The sequence below is a fragment of the Haliotis rubra genome, unplaced genomic scaffold (genome assembly GCF_003918875.1).
Source record: "Haliotis rubra isolate DU_JTF1 unplaced genomic scaffold, ASM391887v1 Scf53, whole genome shotgun sequence".
Lineage (NCBI taxonomy): Eukaryota > Metazoa > Mollusca > Gastropoda > Lepetellida > Haliotidae > Haliotis > Haliotis rubra.
Genome location: NW_025767224.1, coordinates 453,839 through 476,670, shown reverse-complemented (window position 1 = coordinate 476,670; position 22,832 = coordinate 453,839). Strand labels below are relative to the sequence as shown.

Genomic DNA, 22,832 nt, shown 5'->3' with positions numbered 1-22,832 from the left:
CTTCCTGAGAATATGCGTAGTTCCTGTTATACATTGTCCAACTTCTAGAATACATATGATATGATATATAGTATAATAATTGGGGTATATTTCATTACGTGTGACAAATTTGTGTGTTCAACGTATAACAAAGTGAACGATAAATTGTGATAACAAATGAAAATAACTTACCTGCACGAATGACTTTTCCCCTTAAATCTGATTGTGGTTTATGAAATCACCCGACTGCTTGTTGTGCAACGAAACCGGAATATGAAGTAATTTTGTTGATAAATGTTAAAGTGTGTGCTAGTGTCATGGTGAGACAGAGAGGGTTCGGTTAAACCTTGACTAGTGATCTGGTAGAATCGTGTGTAAAGAGGGGGAACGAAGCAGGCAAGGATGACACTCATCTTCATCTTCGTCGTTGTGATCAGCCTCTCTGACGGTAAGCATCTTCGTTTGGTTGTTTTTCAAACAGGAGATTGTTCTGTAGAAAAAAGACACCCCCCCCCACCCCACCCCCGCAAACCTGTTTGAAAAGCATGTAGGAATATTGTCCTGCAAAACATGTGACGTGCAACATTCTGCTGGTAGCACCGCCAACTTGTCTCTGGTTCATGGGTTTGCCTATGATATGGTTGCATTGTTTCTAATGTGCCTGGGCGGTGGGGTAGCCTAGTGGTTAAAGCGGTCTCTCGTTACGCCGAAGACCGGGGTTCGATTCCTCGCATGTGCACAATGTGTGAAACCCAGTTCTGGTGTCCCCCGCCGTGGAGTATTGCTAAAAGCAGCTTAAAACCATACTCACTCACTCACTCTCGGGTGCGTAATGCCTCCTCATTGGACGAGGGGCGGCGCGGTAGCTCAGGAACGAAGGCCCAAGTTCGATTTCCCATATAGGTACATGGTGTCCCCAGTCGTGATGGTGCCGGAATATTGGTGAAAGCGGCGTAAAACGTAACTCACACAAACATCAAATGTACGACGGCCTACATATGCGCTAACCATGCTATTCATTTAAATGATGAAGATGAATTCAGTGACTTTATTTGTTTCAGCGTCTACGACATCCTCTCCCACAGTGACTACAGAAGCTACAGGTACACCATCAAGTATTACGACACTGGTGACCACAATGCCGGCCACGTCTACAGGAACCACAACAACGGCAACACCAGTGACCTTTTCATCTGCAACTACAACTCCTAGAGCTACATCATCGGATTTTGGAACAACGAAGAACACATTGGAAACTACGACATCCGTAACCCCACTATCTGCAACTACATCTTCAGGGATCACAACGACATCTAATACACCATATACAGAGACTTCGGAGACAGTAACCTCTGCAGCAGCTACAACACAGAAAGGGAGCACAATACTGACTACAACACCAAAGCAGGGTATATATGTTTACACATTGGTTTCAGTGGAACGCTCTTAAGCCGGTTTGATACGCATGCGTTGATTAGGAGTTCAGAATTTGAAAAAAATAGGTTTGTTTGTTGTTTTACGCCGCACGCAGCAATATTCCAACTATATGGCGGCGATCTGTAAATAATCGAGTCTTGATCAGACAATCCACTGATCAACATCACGAACTTCGATCTACGCAGTTGAGACACGATGACATGTGTCAACCAAACCATTGAGTCTGACCACCAGATCCCATTAGTCGTCTCTTACGACAAGCATGGATTGCTGAAGACCAATTCTAACCTGGACCTTCACGGGTGATTTTGGTAGTTGAGCGACGACTCCTACTCAAACGCAATCGCGCTATGAATTCCTATGCTCTGTTGAACGCTCAAAGATCAAACAGTGCGCAGATGATGATGGGTATGCATTGCATGATGCATGTGTTTATGTCAGAATACTTTCGGTTTTGAACACAGAGAAACACAATATATCAGGCCAATCGTTCTGCATTGCTTTACAGTGAAGTATTTTTCTATTCCGTTGAAGCTACCTCCTTTTTATGACAGCATTGGCCGTGATATACGCCATTCATTGCTGACTCCTTACAATTAGAAAGACAAACAAGTTTTGCAGTAAACACAAAAAGAAGAGCGTTTGCTCAAACTACCAACATATTCAAGCACATCTTGAACTCTATATATTGATATTAACGTGAGAGTGAATTAGATGCGAAAATGCGAGTGGTCTTTGCTTGAATAAATTATACTTCGCAATGCTTTTTGTAACATTTCTATCAAACATGATGGCAAAGGTCATCCTTGATCTTGTATTCCTTTGCTAAACACTAGTAGAAAGCGGACATACCAATGTAAATATAAAATCAAGCAGGTTTCTATTCCTCATCCTTGACATGCAAATTGCTAGTATCCAGTTGGATTAACATCAGGGTGAAGTCGCATTTTTCGCTGGGAGACGCGATAGTTTCAAGATTTACAGTATACCAATGTGTTCTTTGTGTTGTATATTGTCCTCTTCATTGATATTTCTAGGGTGCCATACCAGCTGTACCTGTGTATGTGACGATGCTGCACTAACAACGTCGACGGTGTTGTTGTTTGTCGCTGTCCTCGTTATCTGTGCAACAACGGTTATTCACGCCGTTGTCAGGTATGTTGTCACAACATTGAAAAGACATAAAACATGTCCATATACAGGCGCCCCCTAACTGAAACATACATCTCTACCCGACAAGATACAAGTGTGTGGTACTGTACAGGTAGTAGCCGTGAAGATCTCGGTTAGAATATATATCTTCAGTAACCCATGCTTGTCGTAAAGGGCGACTAACGGGATCGGGTGGTCAGGCTCCCTCACTTGGTTGACACATGTCATCGGTTCCCAATTGCAGAGATCGATGCTCATGCCGTTGATCACTGGATTGTTTGATCCAGACTCGATTATTAACAGACCGCCGCCATATAGTTGGAATATTGCTGCGTGCTGCGTAAAACTAATTCACTCACTCACTCACTCCTGCACAGGTAGCACTCGATACCAGGTAAGATGACAACTGCTCATTCAGACTGTTATTTGGTGCCAAGTGACAGAAAGTAAATCTGTTCCTCCTATCAGTTCGTCTGTATATGGTTCATTAGGTCCTTCCTCGCCACCTTCCACAGAAAGACGAACTAATTGTGTAAAGCCTTTGTCAGAATTACTTTGAGTGACATTTTTGAAGTTGGAAAGTTCAATACAGAACAAGCTTTATGGATAAAAATGTCTTTTATTTCGCGAGTGCGACGTTTCGATTCATATTTTTGTACTATTGCCTGTCAACGGTACAAGAATCTGTATCGAAACGTCGCACTCACGAAAAGAAGAAGTTGTTTTTAAGTTCGTTTATATTCCTTTGTCAGAAACTGGCCAAAACGCGGAGAGTTTCTGGACAAATGGGTTTCCAGAATTAAACACGTTGTTATACGTGTTCTGTTTCCTATATATTCAGGGAGGAGGCGACAGTGAGTGTAGCACGTGTCTGCAGGCCTTCTCCAAATGTACATGCATTAAACTACTGTGATATTACTGAATTTCTACTCAACATATGAGGATCAACTCACCTTATATTTACAGGAAACGACAGGAAACAATGGGAGGCAAAGCTGCCAGGTCTGATCCAACCTTTTCGGAGGTTATATTGAAAGACATTGAGGGAGACCACATTTACGGGAAATTGTATTACGAGAATGACCGGAAAGATAGGACTGATCTTGATATGACCCCACCTAAACCCTGCTTTCGTGATTTGGATAACAAGAAGGAGACCAAAGATGCACAGCCTTGAACAATTTAGCATACGATATGTTTTGTAAGCAAATGTCGTACGAATTTCGTATACACATAGGCGCCATATTTGTGTACAAGCTGATGTGACTGACGATCATTAAACTCAAGACTGAAGGCGTTGTAAAAGAATATTCGACACTTGTATGTTTAATGCGTAAGAGTGAACTTGAGAGATTTGAATTTGAAACATATATTGTGTTGAAATCACTCATTCAACCTAATCGTGAATACAGTTCTCGACGCTCATCAAACACTGAAAGATAAGCCGTTACGTATAGATTCCTTTAGGTCTATCGAGGATCTGTTGTTCTTCAGTAACAGTAAAATATCCAAGTCACTTTCACTGAGCTACCCACCTGTACAAGTGAAACCACTTCGTCTGATTGTCATGAGTTCCCGTGTTCTGTGACGTGAACAATTGACTTGCCTTTCCATGTGTTTAGGACGGGTGCTCCCGGTGTAACAGGATACACTCACCTTTTGCGAAGTCCTGTTTATCATCACTGTGAAACGCAGCTGTTCACATGCACGATATTTGCACATGCTTTTCAGCAATTTCATGAATGATCCTCGTACAATTCATCTGCATATATTAAAGTTTGCAGATGGTTCCCCCAAGTTAGTGGAGAAATCAATCTTCGATGTAACCATATGTATATACACGTGAGCAATAATTAAACACCACCCTATTTTGAAAATAAGATGTGATGCTACAGAAAAGTTAGGGTATAGCCATCAATTTAATCAACCTGTAGTTAAAGAAGCTTTATCCACCGACAGTTTTACAAATACCATAGCTTATTCTATTCTTTAGGAAAGAATATGTTGATGAAAATATGATGGGACTGAATCTTTATCCAAAATAACTATTCCTCTCCTGCTCAAACTACACAATAAAATTAAGTTTTGACTAAAAATAACAATTCTGTTATATACCAAGATGACATTTAAACATCAAGTAAGCTTTAATTATGCGTAATCAGGAAGAACCCGAATGTCAAAGATTCAGACCTTTTTCCAACAATTCAGATTGTTCATTGACAAAAACTGAAAAAGGCTACATTAATAAGATTTTGGAATCATTTTTAATAATTTCTGTTTTAGGACAGAAAAACACCTGTTTTAAATATAGGCAATTATCCTAATTAAAATACATGGTAATTTCAATGATGTTGAAATATCAAATTATAAAGGATATATTTTGGTAGGAGTTATTTTTTTAGAATTTCATTTCAGACAAAATTAATTGGTACAAATATAGGGTGGTGCTTAATTTATGCACAGATGTATATATTAATAACATATAGTGAGTGCTTTAAGTGAGTCTAAACTTTTGATGGTTAGTATATCACAAAGAATGTGCATGGTAATTATACAGAAATCAGCTTGGCCGATATACTAGATACACACAGTGGTTTAAACTTCCGCTTCTGTTTGGTGTCTTAAAGAACCATAGAGGCCATCATGGTCATTCTGGATGTAGCATGAGACATTACTCCCTTAGAGTTAACTATGCCATTGCAGCCGCTGCCATATTTCTTCAAGACAGGAAGACTGGTTTAAACTGTGAATGTACATGGAGGAGCAGACTCAGTATTAACGGACACACAAAACGATAATCACTCGGTTTACTATACCTGTAAATCACCATCATTAGAGATTACAACCGTAGACCAAAGGATAATTAGGTTGAATTCTGTTCACACGAGTTTGAATTCGCAAAAGATGAATTCTATGTTATATTTTGTCACTTGTAAAACAACATGCAAGGTGTAATTGGAAATATATTTTTGTTTGGGGCGAATGTGAAATTACCAACAGATTATGTTATCATCCAGATATAGCAACAATAAGTTGAAAACATATGAGACTGTTCTATTTTGATGAAACTGTTATTAACATCACGAACATGCTCGGTGATGCGTCCTCATATCACAACAATGTGTATTTAACAGCCTGAAGTGTTCTATGTGAACGAACAGCATAAAACTATGTATATCCGCTGAATATATCTACGCAACAAAGACACTTGTTGATATGAACCCGTCTGTACTTTCAATTAGCATTTATTGAACTCTCTCTGTAATAAACATTAAGTACGGGTTCATGATAATTTGTTTAGTATTATTTGCACCAATGTTCGTGCCCGCAGCAACTTATGGGGATATGCATTATGATGATGCAAATCCATCGCCATCTTTAACCTAATCGGTAATACATATTTGTAGGCGACCTGTAAATTATAGAGCACATCATAAGGAAGGAGTGCACTGGATGTAAACAGTCGGACCACTCTATCATAAGATCAGTCCACCTCTACGAGAAGTCAGTGAGTGAGTTTTGTTTTACGGCGCTTTTAGCAATATTTCAGCAAAAGCACGGCGGGGGACACCACAAATTGGCTCCACATATTGTGCCCATGTGGGGGATCGAACCCGGGTCTTCGGTGCACCGAGCGAACGCATCAACAACTAGACTACCCCACTGCCACTCAACGAGAAGTATGAATATTGAGGACTTTTGAAGACAGAATCACGACAAGAACTTTAGGAAATTCGAATATAAAATAATAATTTAACGTTTAGTTTTCTTGTGAATTCATGCAAATGGATTGTAGTTATACTTATAATTGGTGGAGAGTGATTTAACTTTTCAAACACAACAATCTTAGTGCTTGCACCTATTGTATCATGTATTTTTATGTACTGACAGCTGTCATGGGGCTGGACTGTTGCTGAGTTTGAGGTTAAACAACAAGCAAGCAAACAACGCAAACGCCCTTATGAAACCCCTCATTGGATGTCTGAGGTTTTCTAAGGTACCGACCTATTCCGAATAATTCGTAATTCTAATGCTACAAACAAGGTATTAAACTCCACCCACCCACCACGTTGAAAACAAACATTTATACAGAATAATTGTGTCAAGAATATTGCTGAGTGCGGGTTATGCTACAAACATATTCAACACTCTCTTTCGGCTCTTTATGACGGATAAGGATTGTACGCTGCGTTTACCACAATTCCACCAATATCAGCCCATGGGACACCAGAAAAGGTGTATTCCAGCTGTTGGTGTCTATACTTCCATACGTTTCAGGTGCAACTGAGAATGCCTTTCCTAAGAAGATCTGAAAGAGTGGCCTGCCTCTGACAAAAAATTTCATGATAGGTACGTGTACGACATTCCCAAACTTCACAAAGTTGCTGTTTTGACTTGTGCCATACATTTTCCCCGTGTATCATCTTCATAAGGAACTACAAACTTACTGATGTTTAATTTCATCAACTCGTAGCTGCAAATTGTGGGATTTGAAGGGGCGAAAGGCGATGGATGTTTTTATATTTTCTAGTTTCTAATCCTTGCTTAATTCGTCTGTTACGATGGGTTCGTGCTCTTTGGAAATTTGAAATGATATCATATCAATAAAATGAGCAATTTGTTTCAGTCATCTTTTAAAGTCACTTTAGAAATTATCTAAGTGTTTTCTACAAGACACATACAAGATGGGCTCTGTATACCAGATGTCTCTAATGTACGTTAGTGTGTGTGTGTGTGTGTGTGTGTGTGTGTGTGTGTGTGTGTGTGTGTGTGTGTGTGTGTGTGTGTGTGTGTGTGTGTAACTAGGCAGGATTCTCCACACCACATTCTCCATGCACCAGTGCTACTTCACATTGTAACACACACTTGTAAAAATGCCATTATGCCATTTCTCGTAGTTTCCTCCCGAGAACCGTACATCCCCACCCCTCCTCGTCTTGGTGTTAATGCTAACTTTACTTTCAACGTAAGAAACGTGTGAACATCCACAAATAGGTCTTGTGAACGTCGAATTACAGATACCCCGAATGTCCAAGTGGTTAATTGTTATGTCACCGATTTTATATGGAACATATTTGCAACAGTGGTTGGATAGTTACCGCGTGTATTCAACATTAAACTATTTTCGTTGAATTCACTGAGGAAAATGTGTTCCTGGTCCTTTTAATGTTTTTTCACGTCCGTGTACATTTACGTGACTGTTTTCATACGTACGCATGTATAGACTTTGTGTTTTTCGGAATATCATCAATACTATTTTGCCTGTACTATGTGATATTTTCAATATCGTTTTCCTTGTTTGTTTGTGTTTGAATTCGAGAACATTTTTTCCATTTGGGTCAATGTTAGTGAGGTGAATTGGTCTTATTGCAGTTAAGCTCGCAGCCTCTGAGAAGACCCTCCAGCCATATCGTGTTCCCTCACGGGATGTCCACGCAACACTTTGCAGGTGAGGAGATTAGTATTGGACAACTATGGTTATGCATGCCTTACAAATACAGCTTTTTTTCAAAGGAAAATGTGAAAAGGCTCATATGAAAAGTTTGATTTTTATAGTGTTGACCTACAAAGCGGCCGTTTACTTTGTGTTTCCTTCTCAGGAGCCCTGGTCAGAATAGATGCTAATACGTTGCTGTTGCTGTGGATCTTCGGTCAGGGTAGGTCATGACTTTTTGTGATCTCTTAAATATAGGTAGCAAGACACCGTAATTATCAGCATGTCTTTCGGTCGGTTGGGCGTCATCGAATCCGCTGATGTAGATCACTGTTCACTGTTTAAGTTCATGGCTTGGCTGGTCCAAAGTTATCGTTTTCAAGCTGCCAAGATATACTCCCCTGAGAACTTTAAACATGTTTAGTGGGTCGGTAAACAACCTTTACTGACCCTCGTTATTTTGTTCCTGCATCTTTTTAACACATTCCTTTTTCATTCTTGTAAAACAGCCGTGAGGCAGAAAGGGTAAATATGCCAACGGAAAAAGGTAACTGTGCATAACATAAAACATATAATAAAAGTAAATAACCATAAATAACCATGTTGCAAAGCACTGAAAATCGACGACACGTATCGTGCGTGGCACGTGCACATTGAACTTACTCACTTTTTTGCATTCCTTTTGATACTTGAAGTTTATACCACCTGATATTGAAAAGTAAAGAACGGTTGATTATTCTCCAGCCTCTGAATGTTGTGGAAAACAATTTCAACCTAAACTGCTCGCACGTTATGCCACGACTTATAGAAAAGCAGCGTCTCCACGTTGTGGGTATGCTGGAGACTGGAATGGCCCAAAATGAAGTGACCAGACATTTTGGTATCTCATCTCCAAGGATACGTTTTCAACATAATGGGAACAAGAGTGATATGCCCCGGACCAGCCGGCCACCTGTGACGTCACGTCAGCAAGACAACCACATTCGGCTGACCCATCTGAGAAATCGATTCCAGACTGCTAGTTTGGCTGCTCGGACCATTCCTGGCTTACGTCAAATCAGTTCCTGGACTGTACGGAACCCACAGAGGGAGCAAAACTTCCGGTCTGCAATACGCCCAATGCTGCTCCAACGGCACCGACAGGCACGTCTTGCCTGGTGCAGACAGCATCTACGGTACAGGTGACAAGACTGGGATGGGTGTTTTGTTCACTGGCGCGTCACAGACGGGTGTACAGACGGCGAAGTGAACGGTATGCTGACGCGTGCGTTGTTCAACCTTGACAGTTTGGTTCCCCAAGCTTTCTTCAATCGCTTAGTGTCGTCTATGCGTCGTCGTTGTAAAGCCTGCATCAATGCCAATGGTGGACACAGACGATACAGGATTGTGAACTGACCTTTGACACCTTATCTCTTCAAGGGCGTGTCACGATGCATATGGCTAGTGTCAGATCATACAGTGATCAAGGAATATTCCACTAATCATGGTATTATCTTTTTGTATTAAAAATGGCGTAACATAAAATAATGCACAGTTACTTTATTCCAGTAGGATATAAGTACATCCTGTCGACTAAACTATCACCCCAAAGTACAGAGTGGGAACAGAGACTTATCCTTGTAAAATACCCCATGGGGTAAAAATACCCCTGAGAGGCAAATTTGTCGTATAAACGGGTCTGTTAACAGGGGAGTAAATTGTACTTCCAGGGGGTATTCTGCCCCTAGTCAAGAGGTGGAGCAAATTCTGTTACCTCCGGGGGTATTCTACCCCCTGGGGTAAAAGTGTCATGTAAACGGTCTATCAAGCTAAATCCAACCAGGGGTACATTTGTAGACACTGCCACCCTTTCTTATAATGGAATGGTATTCCAGGAAATCTAGACATGCATTTTGTTGGTGTGTATGTTGTTGGTATACACTACCCACCCTGTCATTAATCTGTAGCCCTACACTGGAAACAACATGCCTCCGATAAACAAGGGTTTACAGCGTGGTTAAGCCTGGACAGATGATGAGACAAAGGGTCTGCTTAGTATCTGCGGAGACATGCCCATCCAGTCCCTTCTGGACAGCCCCTCAAAGGTGATACAGCTGTTTTTCAAAGGTGAACAAAGTAATGCATGAACTGGGCTTTGCGAAAACGGCCACACAATGCACAGAAAGAACGAAAACACTTAAAAATCATAGTCATATAGACAGTGTAGGGATTCACTTAAGAGGAGTGGACAGCCCCGAAAACTCATATCTGATCTTGAAGTTACTGATGATCATGTTACCGACAACATTACTGATCATGTCGAATTTGCTGAGCCAGAAGATTATGAATATGTTAAAAATGGCTAACAAAATGATCATATGAAAAGAAGCAAAAAGGAAAACAAAGAAAACCCAAACTGCAAACAACTTTGAAAACTGTCATGGACTAGTTTGCTAAACCTAATGAAGATATTAAAGCAAGGCAGATTGAGCTGAAAAAAGAAACAAATTGAGCTGGAAATGAGAAAAATGACGAGAGAAAGAAAATAGAGAGTTTGCACTTAGGAAACTGGATAAAGGAGAAAGACAGAAAGCTTCTGACAGAGAACACCAATTGCGTATGCTACAGTTCATCATGAACACCATATGCCAATCCATCATCCATCCAATGTCCAACATTCTTGTCCAGTGGTATCAACTTGACCTTGTGGTCCTTGGTCGCCATCATGTACCTCAACCTCATCCAGCCAATCAGGGTTGAACATGTGGTCTGATTCACACATGTTATGCGCCTACATCTTCCTTTGAAGAGTCCAAATGTATTTTCAATGACCAACCGGGCACTGCTGAAGCGGAAGTTGAAGTATGACTTCTCATCTGATTGGGTTCCTCTGTTGCCGTAAGGTGTTAAGAGCTAGTGAGACATAGGATAGCCCGGATCTGCAATGATGACGACAGGCATGTCACCATCATTGTCAGCAGTACCCATTCTTTCCTTCCACTCGGGGGACTGTGGTAAGATGGGACACCATCGGCTGAAGCTTTGAATCCTGAACTAGAGAATGGAATCATGAACTCTACCTGGCCACCTGATGCACACATTTGTAAACTAGTACTTGTCATCACATACAGAGAGCAGGATCACTTAGTACCATCCTTTTCTGTTCACGTAGTCGGCGTGAAACTGTTGCGGAGCAATGATCGGGCTATGTTTTGTATCTGGCGCCAGCACAGTAAGGGAATTTCCATTTGTCCTGAAACCCTGATATGACTTTCCTTAGTTCCTCTCCTATAGGAAACTTCACAACATCTGGAAACACGTGTGTACAAGTGGCATAACACACTTCATGTACTACACAATAAACTGTTGACCAAACAGATAACCAACAATGCGATATTCTACTGTTGTGGCTAAGTAGTATATTGCCACTGCTACTCGAATCTTTTCACTGAGGCGCTGGAACATGTCCCTTGACATTCTGACGTTTTCCTTACACGAGTTTCATCAAAACGTGGTACAGTTACTTCCCACCAATATCTACTCCTTTCTTTTTCCCAAACAAGGCATTCTCTAGTGATGAACCCACGCACAAAGTTTGGACGAATCTCTTCCGTTTTCTAGATTTGGACAAACGTCTATATTTATCCATGGTTATAGAGTTATCAATCCATTAGGATTCGGGCAATATAATTCCTTGGTGTTCAAAACTCATCTGTAAATCCCTTTAATGTCTGTTGCAGCAATGACGTCAAACATCACCGTCAACGCAGCCAACGCAGTCAATGCAACCATGAACAATGGTACTTGTACACTTTCCTACTGTATGCATTTCAACATTACCATTAAAAGATCGCTGGATAAAGGTTGGCTGGTCCTGAGTTAATAAAGACAGTGATGGCAAGTTTCATCTTCAACAGTAATCCTGCTGGGAATATAGGCGGAGGCCGGGCATAATGATCATCACACACAGTACCTCCCCTCACTGACTATCCATACATACAATGTTTTACCTTTGGAACATTGTAACACAATAAACACACACACACACACACACACACACACACACACACACACACACACACAAAAAAAATACATGTTGTTATGTTTCAGTGTACAGTTATGTACTGTTCACATAACATGTTATTAACATGAACATAGCATTATATGTTAAAATTTACAAACACATACATACATACATACATACATACATACATACATACATACATACATACATACATACATACATACATACATACATACATACATACATACATACATACATACATACATACATACATACATACATACATACATACATACATACGGCCAGATTACCATGTGTACACTACTTCATTGTTTAGTCTCAGAATTGCTGATTACGGCTTTCTCGTAAACACAATAGGTTATACTATAAGGTTTATAATTGAATAAATACGAAATAATTATATATTATTGATATATAATCAATGAAACACTTTCACTTGCATTCAGATGGTTACCGTGACAATGCCATTGTCAAGTTCCTGATGGATCGCATACTTCTGTTGTCACTGGCTGTCCTACTCATCGGAGTCTGTGTTACCATGGCGACCGCCTTGTGTGTTGGGTAGGCAATATTCTCATTACACATCCGATATCATCTACAGCCTGCTGACTTCACCTTGAATAGGCGTTGACTTCACATTTACTGAACATTGACTTCATGTGGATTATGTATGGCTGTACATTAACTGTCAGTTAACTGACGGAGATATGTTGCAGATATTGTGTATACCCTTCATCAGTCCCTACTAAGAGCGCAATAATTGTCACAAGGAAACAGCAATTGATCCATGACGCTGTAGAAGTGCATGCAGCTCACATTTCATATAGCAGTGTCACAAGGAAATATCAATTTATCCATGACGCTGTAGAAGTGCCTGCAGCTCACATTTCATATAGCAGTGTCACAAGGAAATAGCAATTTATCCAAATAGGGTTGCGCAACAGAAAGACAAATGACCAGTGATCATCTATGCGAGAGAAGCTGGCAGGGGTAATGGAGGCGAAGAACGATTTGATATGCCACGAGTGGCGTTTAAAATGTTGAATGAAATATATTTTACGAGAGTAATTATCAAATATGAGGGTGGAAATCTGAGGGCTCAACTCTGTCAAGAAATGGGTGTCTACCTTTGATGGTGGCGATATTTTATTTTGACATTAATAATATTTTTCGAACCGAAGCGAGGGAAGTACGTTGCCAACCCTTGCTCGCTTCACTCCCATACAGGAAGACTGGTAATTGTTCTCTATTTGGGCTACAGTTTACCTGTGGTTGTACATATTTGTTGATATCTTCTAGTGCAAGAGGGAGGAAGAAGATCACAGAGGAAGAATGCTCCTCCAAGTCTGATGGGGGTGGAGGTACTGTCAGGTTTGACCAGTATGAGTTTGAAGATGACCGCAACTTCACAACACACATTGCCAGTGTGTCGGGAAAACAAATACATACCAACAGTGAATATGAGGCTACGCCTGAAAACCAGAGCTGTAGACCCGGATATGACGTGTATGAAAACGACCCGTTGGGCAGAAACTGTCTCTCTGCGAATAGCAGCATCGGAAGTAGCAATTGGTACGAAAACAGCTCCTCTGTTGGAGGGGACCGTCAGTATATGAACTTGTCTCGTGCGGAGACGTGTAACGATGGAATCTATTCAATTGTACCTCAACAATATGGAAAGCGTTAATTCATGTCTAGTAGAGCTATGGATGACTTTATTTTTTATCGTTGTTATCGTTTGTTAACATTTGTCAATACATGCAATCATTTCGGTCTTATGAGATCCAATACTGGACAATGTACATATCGTGGCTAACGCTATTGAAGATATATTTCGGATTCTTTTATAATGAATGATAAATTAAGGGTAAACATAAATTCAAATATTCTGCCACATTATTTGTGTCACAATGTGGCATTTGATAACAATATAGTTACCTTTTTCGAGTAAATATTATGACATCGTTATCATATCGTTATATTTGACTTAAAGTGATTGTCCCTCTCACGTGTTCCTTAGGGATCTGTTGAGGGGTGTTGCAGTTGTGACTGGTCGCTACATGATGTGTATGAGTGAGTGGGTTGGGTTTCTTGCTTATTTGACGAGTATGCGTCACTTGCCGACGTGCTAAAATAATGGACAAATTGGTCCGTGTGAAAAAGTATAATCATTGCAGAACACCGTAAAGTCTACCAATCGTGTCCATCCAGTTGAGCTCATTCAAGCAATACCTTGCCAAACTTTCTATCACACCATAACATCTACCTGACTGCGCTCTATCAATGTTTTGGAAGCCGTTGTATTCATTTGGAATGTCTCAAACAGTATCTGATCAGGGTGTGGACCTCTCATTACCACTGGAGGCCTGACTTGGTGCATCACAAATGTTCCTCCTACCAGTACACGCTGGGGTCCTGACTGGTGCATCATAAATGTTCCTCCTACCAGTACACGCTGGGGACCTGACTTGGTGCATCATAAATGTTCCTCCTTCCAGTACACGCTGGGGTCTTGACTGGTATATCATAACTGTTCCTCCTCCCTACACGCTTGTCATAACAGTACACGCGCCTGTTCCTTGACTGGTGCATGGTGCATGTTACTTCCAGTACACGCTGGGGTCCTGACTTGGTGCATCATAAATGTTCCTCCTTCCAGTACACGCTGGGGACCTGACTTGGTGCATCATAAATGTTCCTCCTTCCTACACGCACTTGGTGTACACGCTGGGGACCTGACTTGGTGCATCATAAATGTTCCTCCTTCCAGTACACGCTGGGGACCTGACTTGGTGCATCATAAATGTTCCTCCTTCCAGTACACGCTGGGGACCTGACTTGGTGCATCATAAATGTTCCTCCTTCCAGTACACGCTGGAGGCCTGACTGGTGGTGCATCATCAAATGTTCCTCCTTCCAGTACACGCTGGGGGCCTGACTTGGTGCATCATAAATGTTCCTCCTTCCAAATGTTGCATCCTCCTTCCAGTACACGCTGGAGGCCTGACTTGGTGCATCATAAATGTTCCTCCTTCCAGTACACGCTGGGGTCTTGACTTGGTGCATCATAAATGTTCCTCCTTCCAGTACACGCTGGAGGCCTGACTTGGTGCATCATAAATGTTCCTCCTTCCAGTACACGCTGGAGGCCTGACTTGGTGCATCATAAATGTTCCTCCTTCCAGTACACGCTGGAGGCCTGACTTGGTGCATCATAATTGTTCCTCCTTCCAGTACACGCTGGGGGCCTGACTTGGTGCATCATAAATGTTCCTCCTTCCAGTACACGCTGGGGACCTGACTTGGTGCATCATAAATGTTCCTCCTTCCAGTACACGCTGGGGACCTGACTTGGTGCATCATAAATGTTCCTCCTTCCAGTACACGCTGGGGACCTGACTTGGTGCATCATAAATGTTCCTCCTTCCAGTACACGCTGGGGACCTGACTTGGTGCATCACAAATGTTCCTCCTTCCAGTACACGCTGACCTGACTTGGTGCATCATAAATGTTCCTCCTTCCAGTACACGCTGGGGACCTGACTTGGTGCATCATAAATGTTCCTCCTTCCAGTACACGCTGGGGGCCTGACTTGGTGCATCACAAATGTTCCTCCTTCCAGTACACGCTTGAGGCCTGACTTGGTGCATCATAAATGTTCCTCCTCCCAGTACACGCTGGGGACCTGACTTGGTGCATCACAAATGTTCCTCCTCCCAGTACACGCTGGGGACCTGACAAAAGTTCCTCCTTAACTAAGTGACCGAGGGAGTGAAACTATACCGAATGAGCAAAGTAACCTGCATCTGAAGACCGTCTGCTCATCGCCCTTGAGGGATGCGAGCGTTAGTCAGGATCATCTTTAGTAATCATGGCAGCTGGTCCGACTGACCATGACACACCCCGAGTCTCACTGCTGTATCAGGAGAATCATTATGTCCAGGAAATAGGGTGAGTGAGTGAGCGAATTTAGTTTTACGCCGCACTCAGCAATATTCCGGCAATATGGCGGCGGTCTGTAAATAATCGCATGAGCATCGACCTGCTCAATTGGGAACCGATGACATGTGTCAACCAAGCCAGCGAACCTGACCACCTGATCCCGTTAGTCGGGAACTGTTGGCTTGACCGACCTTCACATCACGAAGGAGAAGCTGACAGGGTCCATACCAATATGTGGCGTATGCTGGCGAATGTAATTATTTCACATCACACAACGCTGAGACGTGTTTTAGCAGGACAACGCACGTCCGTGTGCTCTTCTAGTACTTACCTATTTTCGTGTGTATATAGACGACCTTGAAGACCATTCGAACTCCCTCGCTCCCTTAGTTAAATTCATGTTGCCTAAGTCTCGTCATAAAACATAGAAATACGATTTTTTAAAGTTTAAAATTAAAATTCATTTGTAAATACTATTTTCATATGAAACAAGGAATTGGAATTTCGTGTAACCATGAGACTCATGTTTCGGTTTGTATGAAAGTAATATCAGTATGTGTCAACCTCATGTATCAGATTTCATTACAATGACAAACACACCGACAAATCCAGGTTTTTGTGATATCCAGCAATACCACACATTCACTGACGTCAGCTAAACATACATCTAACGCATACAAGCTAGTAGAACATACATCTAACGCATAAAAGCCAGTAGCAAATCCCGGACGGTGTTTAACAGTTTCCTCATATCATGAAAAGGTCTTTTGATGGGTCAGATAGCTTTGAGCGGAACAAACCCATCCTACAGTCAGCTCGCTGTTGTGGTGATTTGTCTGTTATTCTGAGCGTACCCATGCAGATCACCGCTGGATCGTATGACTTGCGAAAATGTGTCATACTAAACATGCTTGAAATATAACGTCATATTGTTAATATTTTATGGTAGTTTGGAGAGAAGTTTATGGTTCTTACACCTTGCATGAAATACATACATTTACAATATATGACCATTTTCTGACAGTACATTGACCGAGTTCTCACAAAACCACATCTTCATCTACATTTAGTTGGAACATTGGGGTACCCTGGTAGTTAAAGCGTTCGCTCGTCACGTCAACTGTCCGGGTTTGAATCCTTGCATAGTCAACATGGTCGCGGCCAGTTCCTGTTATTCCAGGAATTAATGCGAGGGAGTACTGTTAAAATAAACACTAATTGTTCCTTTACGTTGTCCTGATGTTATGTATCTAATAAAGATAGACAAGGATCGGTATAGTGTAATCATAACCCATCCTGTTCATTTTTCGGAAGAGTAATGGTAGAAGGAAATTTTGTTACGACCCTGTTCAAAGTATTGTACATATTCAGTGGGTACATAGCTTCCTGGTGAAGTTAATCAGCACATGTGCGCAGAGCCCAGTGGGATACAGCCGTGCTGGTGTACCTGTGTGTAAGGTGTGGCCTGGTCCTGGTTGATCTCTCGGTGTCCTCAAGCATCTGTATCAAGTCCGTTCCGTATCTGTACAACCGTGGGCATGTTTGGCTTCATCATCGGCGTTGCTGTAATGGTTACTGATTATCCAGGTAATAATACTTGATAATAGTATGAAACATACAGTGTTTTATAACATCTCGAACGTTTTATAGGTATTCCCGTTTGCAAACACATTCATCACTGACATTTTGCCATTCGTGTTTTACTATTGTAATCGTTAGATCAATTGTTCTCGGGTTCCATTAAATTAAACTTACCTATTTGAAGACAAAGTGTTGTATCGATCAAACAAATATTTCAATAAAAACATGAAATCTTCTGTTACCTATGTTACGAAGAGATCAAAATCTACATCACATCCTACAGAATCTACCTGAAGCCGACATGAAGTAATTACAATAATTAATCGTGTTATTGATGATTTTTCGATTTTGATACATCAGTGAAGTGAAAAGGTTGTTTTTTTAATAATAAATAACTACGAGACGATGTATTTACAGCTATCCGTGTCAGAAAAATAGGCCATGGTAATAGTAGTCTTTTGATGTTGCTTCACCTGTCTGTTTCAGTAGTATCGGGCCAAACCGTCTGTAATCCCCCGAACTGTCACAAAGGTAATGCGATATGTGTACAATTTGTCAATATAACGTATACTTCCTGTTTAACGCCAATGTAAAAACGCTGCACCGCGCTCAGAAAATAATGGCGTCAATGCTGAGATCAGTGGTTGATAAAGTGAGGATGCCCCAATGTAGCCGTAGGATGATGGCGTGGAATCAGTCATCGAGTTTGACTACACGATCCAAACTAGTCGTCGTGTACGACAAGCAATACGTGTTCGGGGATCTATGCTTTGCCCGTACCTCGTAGCCTGTGCCCTGGACCATGTGTCACATTGCTCTGTGATCTCCTAATTAGAGACATTTATTTTTTTATGTCGTGGACACAATCTACCCCAAATCTTGAGACAGCAGGGTATCTTATTTCAATAACCTGTTCCTGGAGGAACAATGTCTAAAACTAAAACACCACCTGCAAGTATTGATGTGAAGGGGGGAGTGAATAATACTAGTAGACGAAGATCAAGCAATAACCACAGGCGAAAGTTGAAAGATTATGCTACTTGTGTTAAAACTAAGCAACTTTAATAACAACCTGAAATGAATGAATATATTATGAGATTATGTACTCAATAAATCCAGTAAATCATGTCTGCCACACATTATGATTGTGGTTTACTAATCAGATGTTAATGTATGTTATTACAGTGACTATAACAGCGAGTAAATTTACATCTGTGGACAACAATACTTACACCCTCACCGGCCAGGCAGCTTGGGTTACTGATGGTGTAACGTCAGGGCAGTGTGCATCGGTCGCGTCCATTTACCCAGCATGGGAGGCAGAGTTGGGGCAGGATAGGACAGTCAGCAGGATCAAGATATTCTGGGAAGGTAATTTACCGTTAGTTTCACACTAAACATTACCCGTTTGAGTGAGTGAGTGAGGTTTTGCACCGCTTTTAGCAATATTCCAGCAATATCACGATGGGGGACACCAATAATGGACTTCACACATTGTACCCATGTAGGGAATCGAAACCGGGTCTTCGGTGTGACGAACGAACGCTTTAACAACTTGGCTACCCCACCGCCCATATACGTAGGAACAAGGCAATGGTGAGATTTGTTATCGCGACCAAAAAGAATCTTCATGTATGGCTTGTGAGAGTCCGAGAGATCCGAATTAGAATTGGTCTTCAGCAACCCATGCTTGTTGTAAGAGGCGACTAACGGAATCGGGTGGTCAGGCTCGCTGACTTGGTTGATACATGTCATTGCATCTCTGTTGTGCAGTGCTCACGCTGTTGATCACTGGATTGTCTGTTCCAGATTATTTACAGACCGCCGCCATATAGCAAGAATATTGCTGAGTGATCCGTTCATCAACAAACAAACGTCGTTATAGTCTCTGATGCCCAAAGATCATCAATCTTGAACCAGAAAGGTATTTAACATACATTTTTATCTTCATTCTCATATTCCAGATACACAGGATGACGTCTATGTGTCTGTCGGGGGCAGGATATGTCACAGCGCGGCGTCCACGGAGTTCACATACATGTGGGAGCAAGAATACACCCTGGTCTGTGATGCACCCGTCACGGGGAACAGCCTCCGGATCTACCGTCAACCTACTGCTCGGATGCTGAATCTGAGTCTCTGTGAGGTGGAAATATACGGTAAATAGCGTCTGATTTTATTATTGAAATATGAAGTATGGTTGAAACATGAAGCATAATAAGGCGAGAGAGACCAGGAGATAATTTATTGCCTTGAGAGGCGTTTGTGTCACATGTCAAGAACACGACCCTCAACGGGTGCACGACCTCTGACTTGCGCCGTATGTTCTCTGCTGTTATTTTTATATATTTGGATGGTGCCACTGATGGGGCAGGATAAACCGACCTTTACTCGACAGCTGGTGTTATCATTATCTTAAAATGATTCACAAATACTCGACATTGCCTCTGGAAGCGATTTCCTGTCACTCAAATGTATTTGACTCTGACGCAACAAAACTTTCTCTTCGTCTTCATGTGCTCAAAAAATGAAAATTGTCTTTAAATTCTATGTACACCATTTCAGCAACGTCAGAATCACCATCAACACCTCCAGCATTCTCAGCTTCCCACGGACCATCTACGTCCTCCACACCAGCGACAGTGATATCACATGGAGACACCACCAGTGACGTCCATCCAACACTGTCAATCACCCTGGACAGTGCTACTACAACCATCGCTCCAACACCAACGACACTGTCATCCACTGATGTATTCACTAACCACGCCAATCCAACAACGACGATCAGTCTGACCACTGCTACAACTATCTCTTCAACACCGACGACACTATCATCCACTTTTAAATCCACTAGCCATGTCAATCCGACAACGACGATCAGTCTGACCACTGCTACAACGACGTCTTCCACACCAAGGACACCGTCATCCGTTGATACATCCACCAGTGTTAACAGTCCAACATCGATGAACATTCTGGACACAACTACCATCACTTCGTTCCTTGAGACTCTAGAAGAACTACATGAATCCACTTCTAACCATTTCCTAGCTCCAAGTTCTACAGTCACTCCACATACCGCATCTACCTCTGCCATTAACTCGAATCCAACAAACAAACATACTTATTTCACGTGGCCAACGTCAAGCCTGTTATCCTCTCAAGGTTCAAGTTCCGTGTTTCGTTCAACCCCAGTTTCCCCAACCTTAGTTTCCAACCCCAACCTTAGTTTCCATGCTTTGACAACCAGCGAAGCCTCCACACTGTACAATACGTTGCAAAACATGAGCCCACCTACATACATGCTGACCGCAACGACATCATTGACGGCTGTATCAGCAACAACTACAACCGTGAACCCTGTTTCTGAAACCAACGTACCAGCGGCGTTCACAGCGTCAGTAACATCTACACCAGCGTCCACGAAGACTACAGCCACTACCACCCTAACCTCAAATGGTGATACCCTGACAACTACTGCAGAGCCAAATGCAGCCGGAACTACGCCAAACGTTGGGCAGGAGTCGAGCACCGAGAAAGCAAGTAAGCACACCTGAACACGTGTTGGTCTCAGTTAACTAAGAAATTTAACGTCGCCTGTAAGATTAGTTAACCGATAATGTGTGAAGACCATTTCTGGTGTCACCAGCCGCGATGTTGCTACTAAAAGTGGCGTAAAACCCAATACACTCACTCACTTTAGTGGTGTCCCACTTCGATACCTTACAGCGCAGACCAGCCGCGGGCCGTCCACCACATCCTGTTGTAGGTCGTGGTCTATGACTCGCACCGCCGATCGTCCGCTGTTTAAATCTAAACGCAAAGGGTTCGTCCATTATGAGTGACATCATGATGATATTAACACCAACATCATGACCACATTTATTATTTGTTCACATATATTCTCCTGTTTCAGAAACATCAAATATGAACATTGTCATCATAGCAGGAATATTGGGAGCATGTGTGATGCTGCTGTACATGGTTGGGATCACTGTGTTCGTGTGGAGGTAAGATTTGCATGTAATAATACTATAAAATACACATTTACTAGGGTTAACTGCAAATATGTATCTTCAGTAACCCATGCTTGTCGTAAGAGGCTACTAACGGGATCGGGTGTTCAATCTCGCTGACTGGGTTGACACATGGAATCGTATCCCAATTGCGTAGATCGATGCTCATGCTGTTGATCCCTGGATTGTCTGGCCCAGACTCGATTATTTACAGACCGCCACCATATAGCTGGAATATTGCTGAATGCGGCGTAAAACTAACTCACTCACTCACTCTAACTTGACGACAATGCTGTATGCCTACATGACCAGGCATACGTACATTTATATACGTACATGACGGACACGTATCTTCAAACAGGAAAAATGATAAATTCATTACATTTCAGACAACATCGAAAGGCTTGGTACAGCCCGGGGAGGGCAAAATGAGACATTGGTGATCCGAACAGCTGCACTTTAACTTCACTCCATATTCATTTGGTGCCATACGTGACATTTAAGTCACAATCAAAACGCTTATTATTAATATTTATGTTCTTGTTTCGAAAACAATCCCAGACACCAATGGTTTACTTTCTTTTGTAACAATAGTGTCATAATATGAAACAAATGGATAGACAAGAGACAAAACCCTTTCCACGCCCATAAGACAACACTGTTCTTGATTTTCAACACAACAAAGAAGTAGAAAGGTGATAAACTAGAGATGATTGAATCACGGACACAGTAGCTTCAGCAATGTTATCTTTAAATGTGTTGAAATATGAAAACATTGTGCAGCTTATGAAATGAAAGATCAAGCAATACAGATTCGCTTCCCTGACTGACTTCCTTCTTTCACTGATTAGCTTCCCTGATGTGTGGGTTTAAGGAAAGTGTGAACAATAACGTGAATATAATAATCATTTCACTTGTTATAGCATAATTCTATCTTATTTTGGTTGATATAAAACCATGAACAATCCTTCATACGTCCAAGTAAATGGATTAGATTTATTATACACTCACTCAATAACATCCCGTAAAGCCTAGCCACATATTGTTGAAATCATTGTAATATTCTAGGTCAGAGAAATGTTGGTAATTCGCTAACGAATACAGTGGAGAATACACTGAAAACAGACATGTGTTACTGAACAGGCAACGTGACAAACGCCGAAATGTGCACATACTGGATAGATGAAGTCCTGTCGGAGGGGTGGGGTTGGTGGGTGGGGGGCGGAAGTGATACACGTGAAACCCACGAGCACATGACACAGG

The 22,832-nt window shown here is 41.8% G+C and overlaps 3 protein-coding genes across 8 annotated transcripts; all 3 read left to right on the top strand.

Moving 5' to 3' along the window:
- The first annotated feature begins 233 nt into the window (after window positions 1-233).
- On the top strand, window positions 234-4,011 carry LOC124253005 (cell wall protein DAN4-like). The gene is made up of 4 exons (XM_046686717.1): window positions 234-427; window positions 1,041-1,388; window positions 2,454-2,571; window positions 3,535-4,011. The coding sequence occupies exons 1-4, from the start codon at window positions 382-384 to the stop codon at window positions 3,743-3,745; spliced, it is 723 nt and encodes a 240-aa protein (XP_046542673.1). The 5' UTR covers window positions 234-381; the 3' UTR covers window positions 3,746-4,011.
- A 2,812-nt stretch (window positions 4,012-6,823) lies between these two features.
- LOC124253007 lies at window positions 6,824-13,994 on the top strand. 5 transcript variants are annotated; one of them, XM_046686719.1, is made up of 6 exons: window positions 6,824-6,918; window positions 7,942-8,017; window positions 8,169-8,225; window positions 11,722-11,781; window positions 12,473-12,587; window positions 13,326-13,994. In XM_046686719.1, the coding sequence occupies exons 2-6, from the start codon at window positions 7,996-7,998 to the stop codon at window positions 13,711-13,713; spliced, it is 642 nt and encodes a 213-aa protein (XP_046542675.1). In that variant the 5' UTR covers window positions 6,824-6,918; window positions 7,942-7,995; the 3' UTR covers window positions 13,714-13,994. The 5 variants fall into 5 exon arrangements, with proteins under 5 accessions (XP_046542675.1, XP_046542677.1, XP_046542679.1 ...); XM_046686721.1 differs by lacking the exon at window positions 8,169-8,225 and having other exon boundaries at window positions 6,825-6,918; XM_046686718.1 differs by lacking the exon at window positions 6,824-6,918 and having other exon boundaries at window positions 7,887-8,017.
- A 3,368-nt stretch (window positions 13,995-17,362) lies between these two features.
- Window positions 17,363-22,133, top strand: LOC124252950 (mucin-5AC-like). 2 transcript variants are annotated; one of them, XM_046686639.1, is made up of 7 exons: window positions 17,363-17,556; window positions 18,040-18,081; window positions 18,736-18,921; window positions 19,515-19,709; window positions 20,116-21,096; window positions 21,470-21,563; window positions 21,959-22,133. In XM_046686639.1, the coding sequence occupies exons 1-7, from the start codon at window positions 17,508-17,510 to the stop codon at window positions 21,999-22,001; spliced, it is 1,590 nt and encodes a 529-aa protein (XP_046542595.1). In that variant the 5' UTR covers window positions 17,363-17,507; the 3' UTR covers window positions 22,002-22,133. The 2 variants fall into 2 exon arrangements, with proteins under 2 accessions (XP_046542595.1, XP_046542594.1); XM_046686638.1 differs by having other exon boundaries at window positions 17,364-17,556; window positions 18,037-18,081.
- Window positions 22,134-22,832: the final 699 nt, after the last annotated feature.

What these genes read in the sequence shown, in the direction of transcription:
- LOC124253005 (XM_046686717.1), top strand. Translation starts at nt 382, where the DNA reads ATGACACTCATCTTCATCTTCGTCGTTGTGATCAGCCTCTCTGACG. An exon ending in TGTGATCAGCCTCTCTGACG is followed by an intron (nt 428 to 1,040) that starts GTAAGCATCTTC and finishes TATTTGTTTCAG; the next exon opens with CGTCTACGACATCCTCTCCC. An exon ending in GACTACAACACCAAAGCAGG is followed by an intron (nt 1,389 to 2,453) that starts GTATATATGTTT and finishes TGATATTTCTAG; the next exon opens with GGTGCCATACCAGCTGTACC.
- LOC124253007 (XM_046686719.1), top strand. Translation starts at nt 7,996, where the DNA reads ATGTCCACGCAACACTTTGCAG. An exon ending in CAATGCAACCATGAACAATG is followed by an intron (nt 11,782 to 12,472) that starts GTACTTGTACAC and finishes ACTTGCATTCAG; the next exon opens with ATGGTTACCGTGACAATGCC. An exon ending in GCGACCGCCTTGTGTGTTGG is followed by an intron (nt 12,588 to 13,325) that starts GTAGGCAATATT and finishes GATATCTTCTAG; the next exon opens with TGCAAGAGGGAGGAAGAAGA.
- LOC124252950 (XM_046686638.1), top strand. Translation starts at nt 17,508, where the DNA reads ATGTTTGGCTTCATCATCGGCGTTGCTGTAATGGTTACTGATTATCCA. An exon ending in AATGGTTACTGATTATCCAG is followed by an intron (nt 17,557 to 18,036) that starts GTAATAATACTT and finishes TGTCTGTTTCAG; the next exon opens with TAGTATCGGGCCAAACCGTC. An exon ending in GATCAAGATATTCTGGGAAG is followed by an intron (nt 18,922 to 19,514) that starts GTAATTTACCGT and finishes CTCATATTCCAG; the next exon opens with ATACACAGGATGACGTCTAT.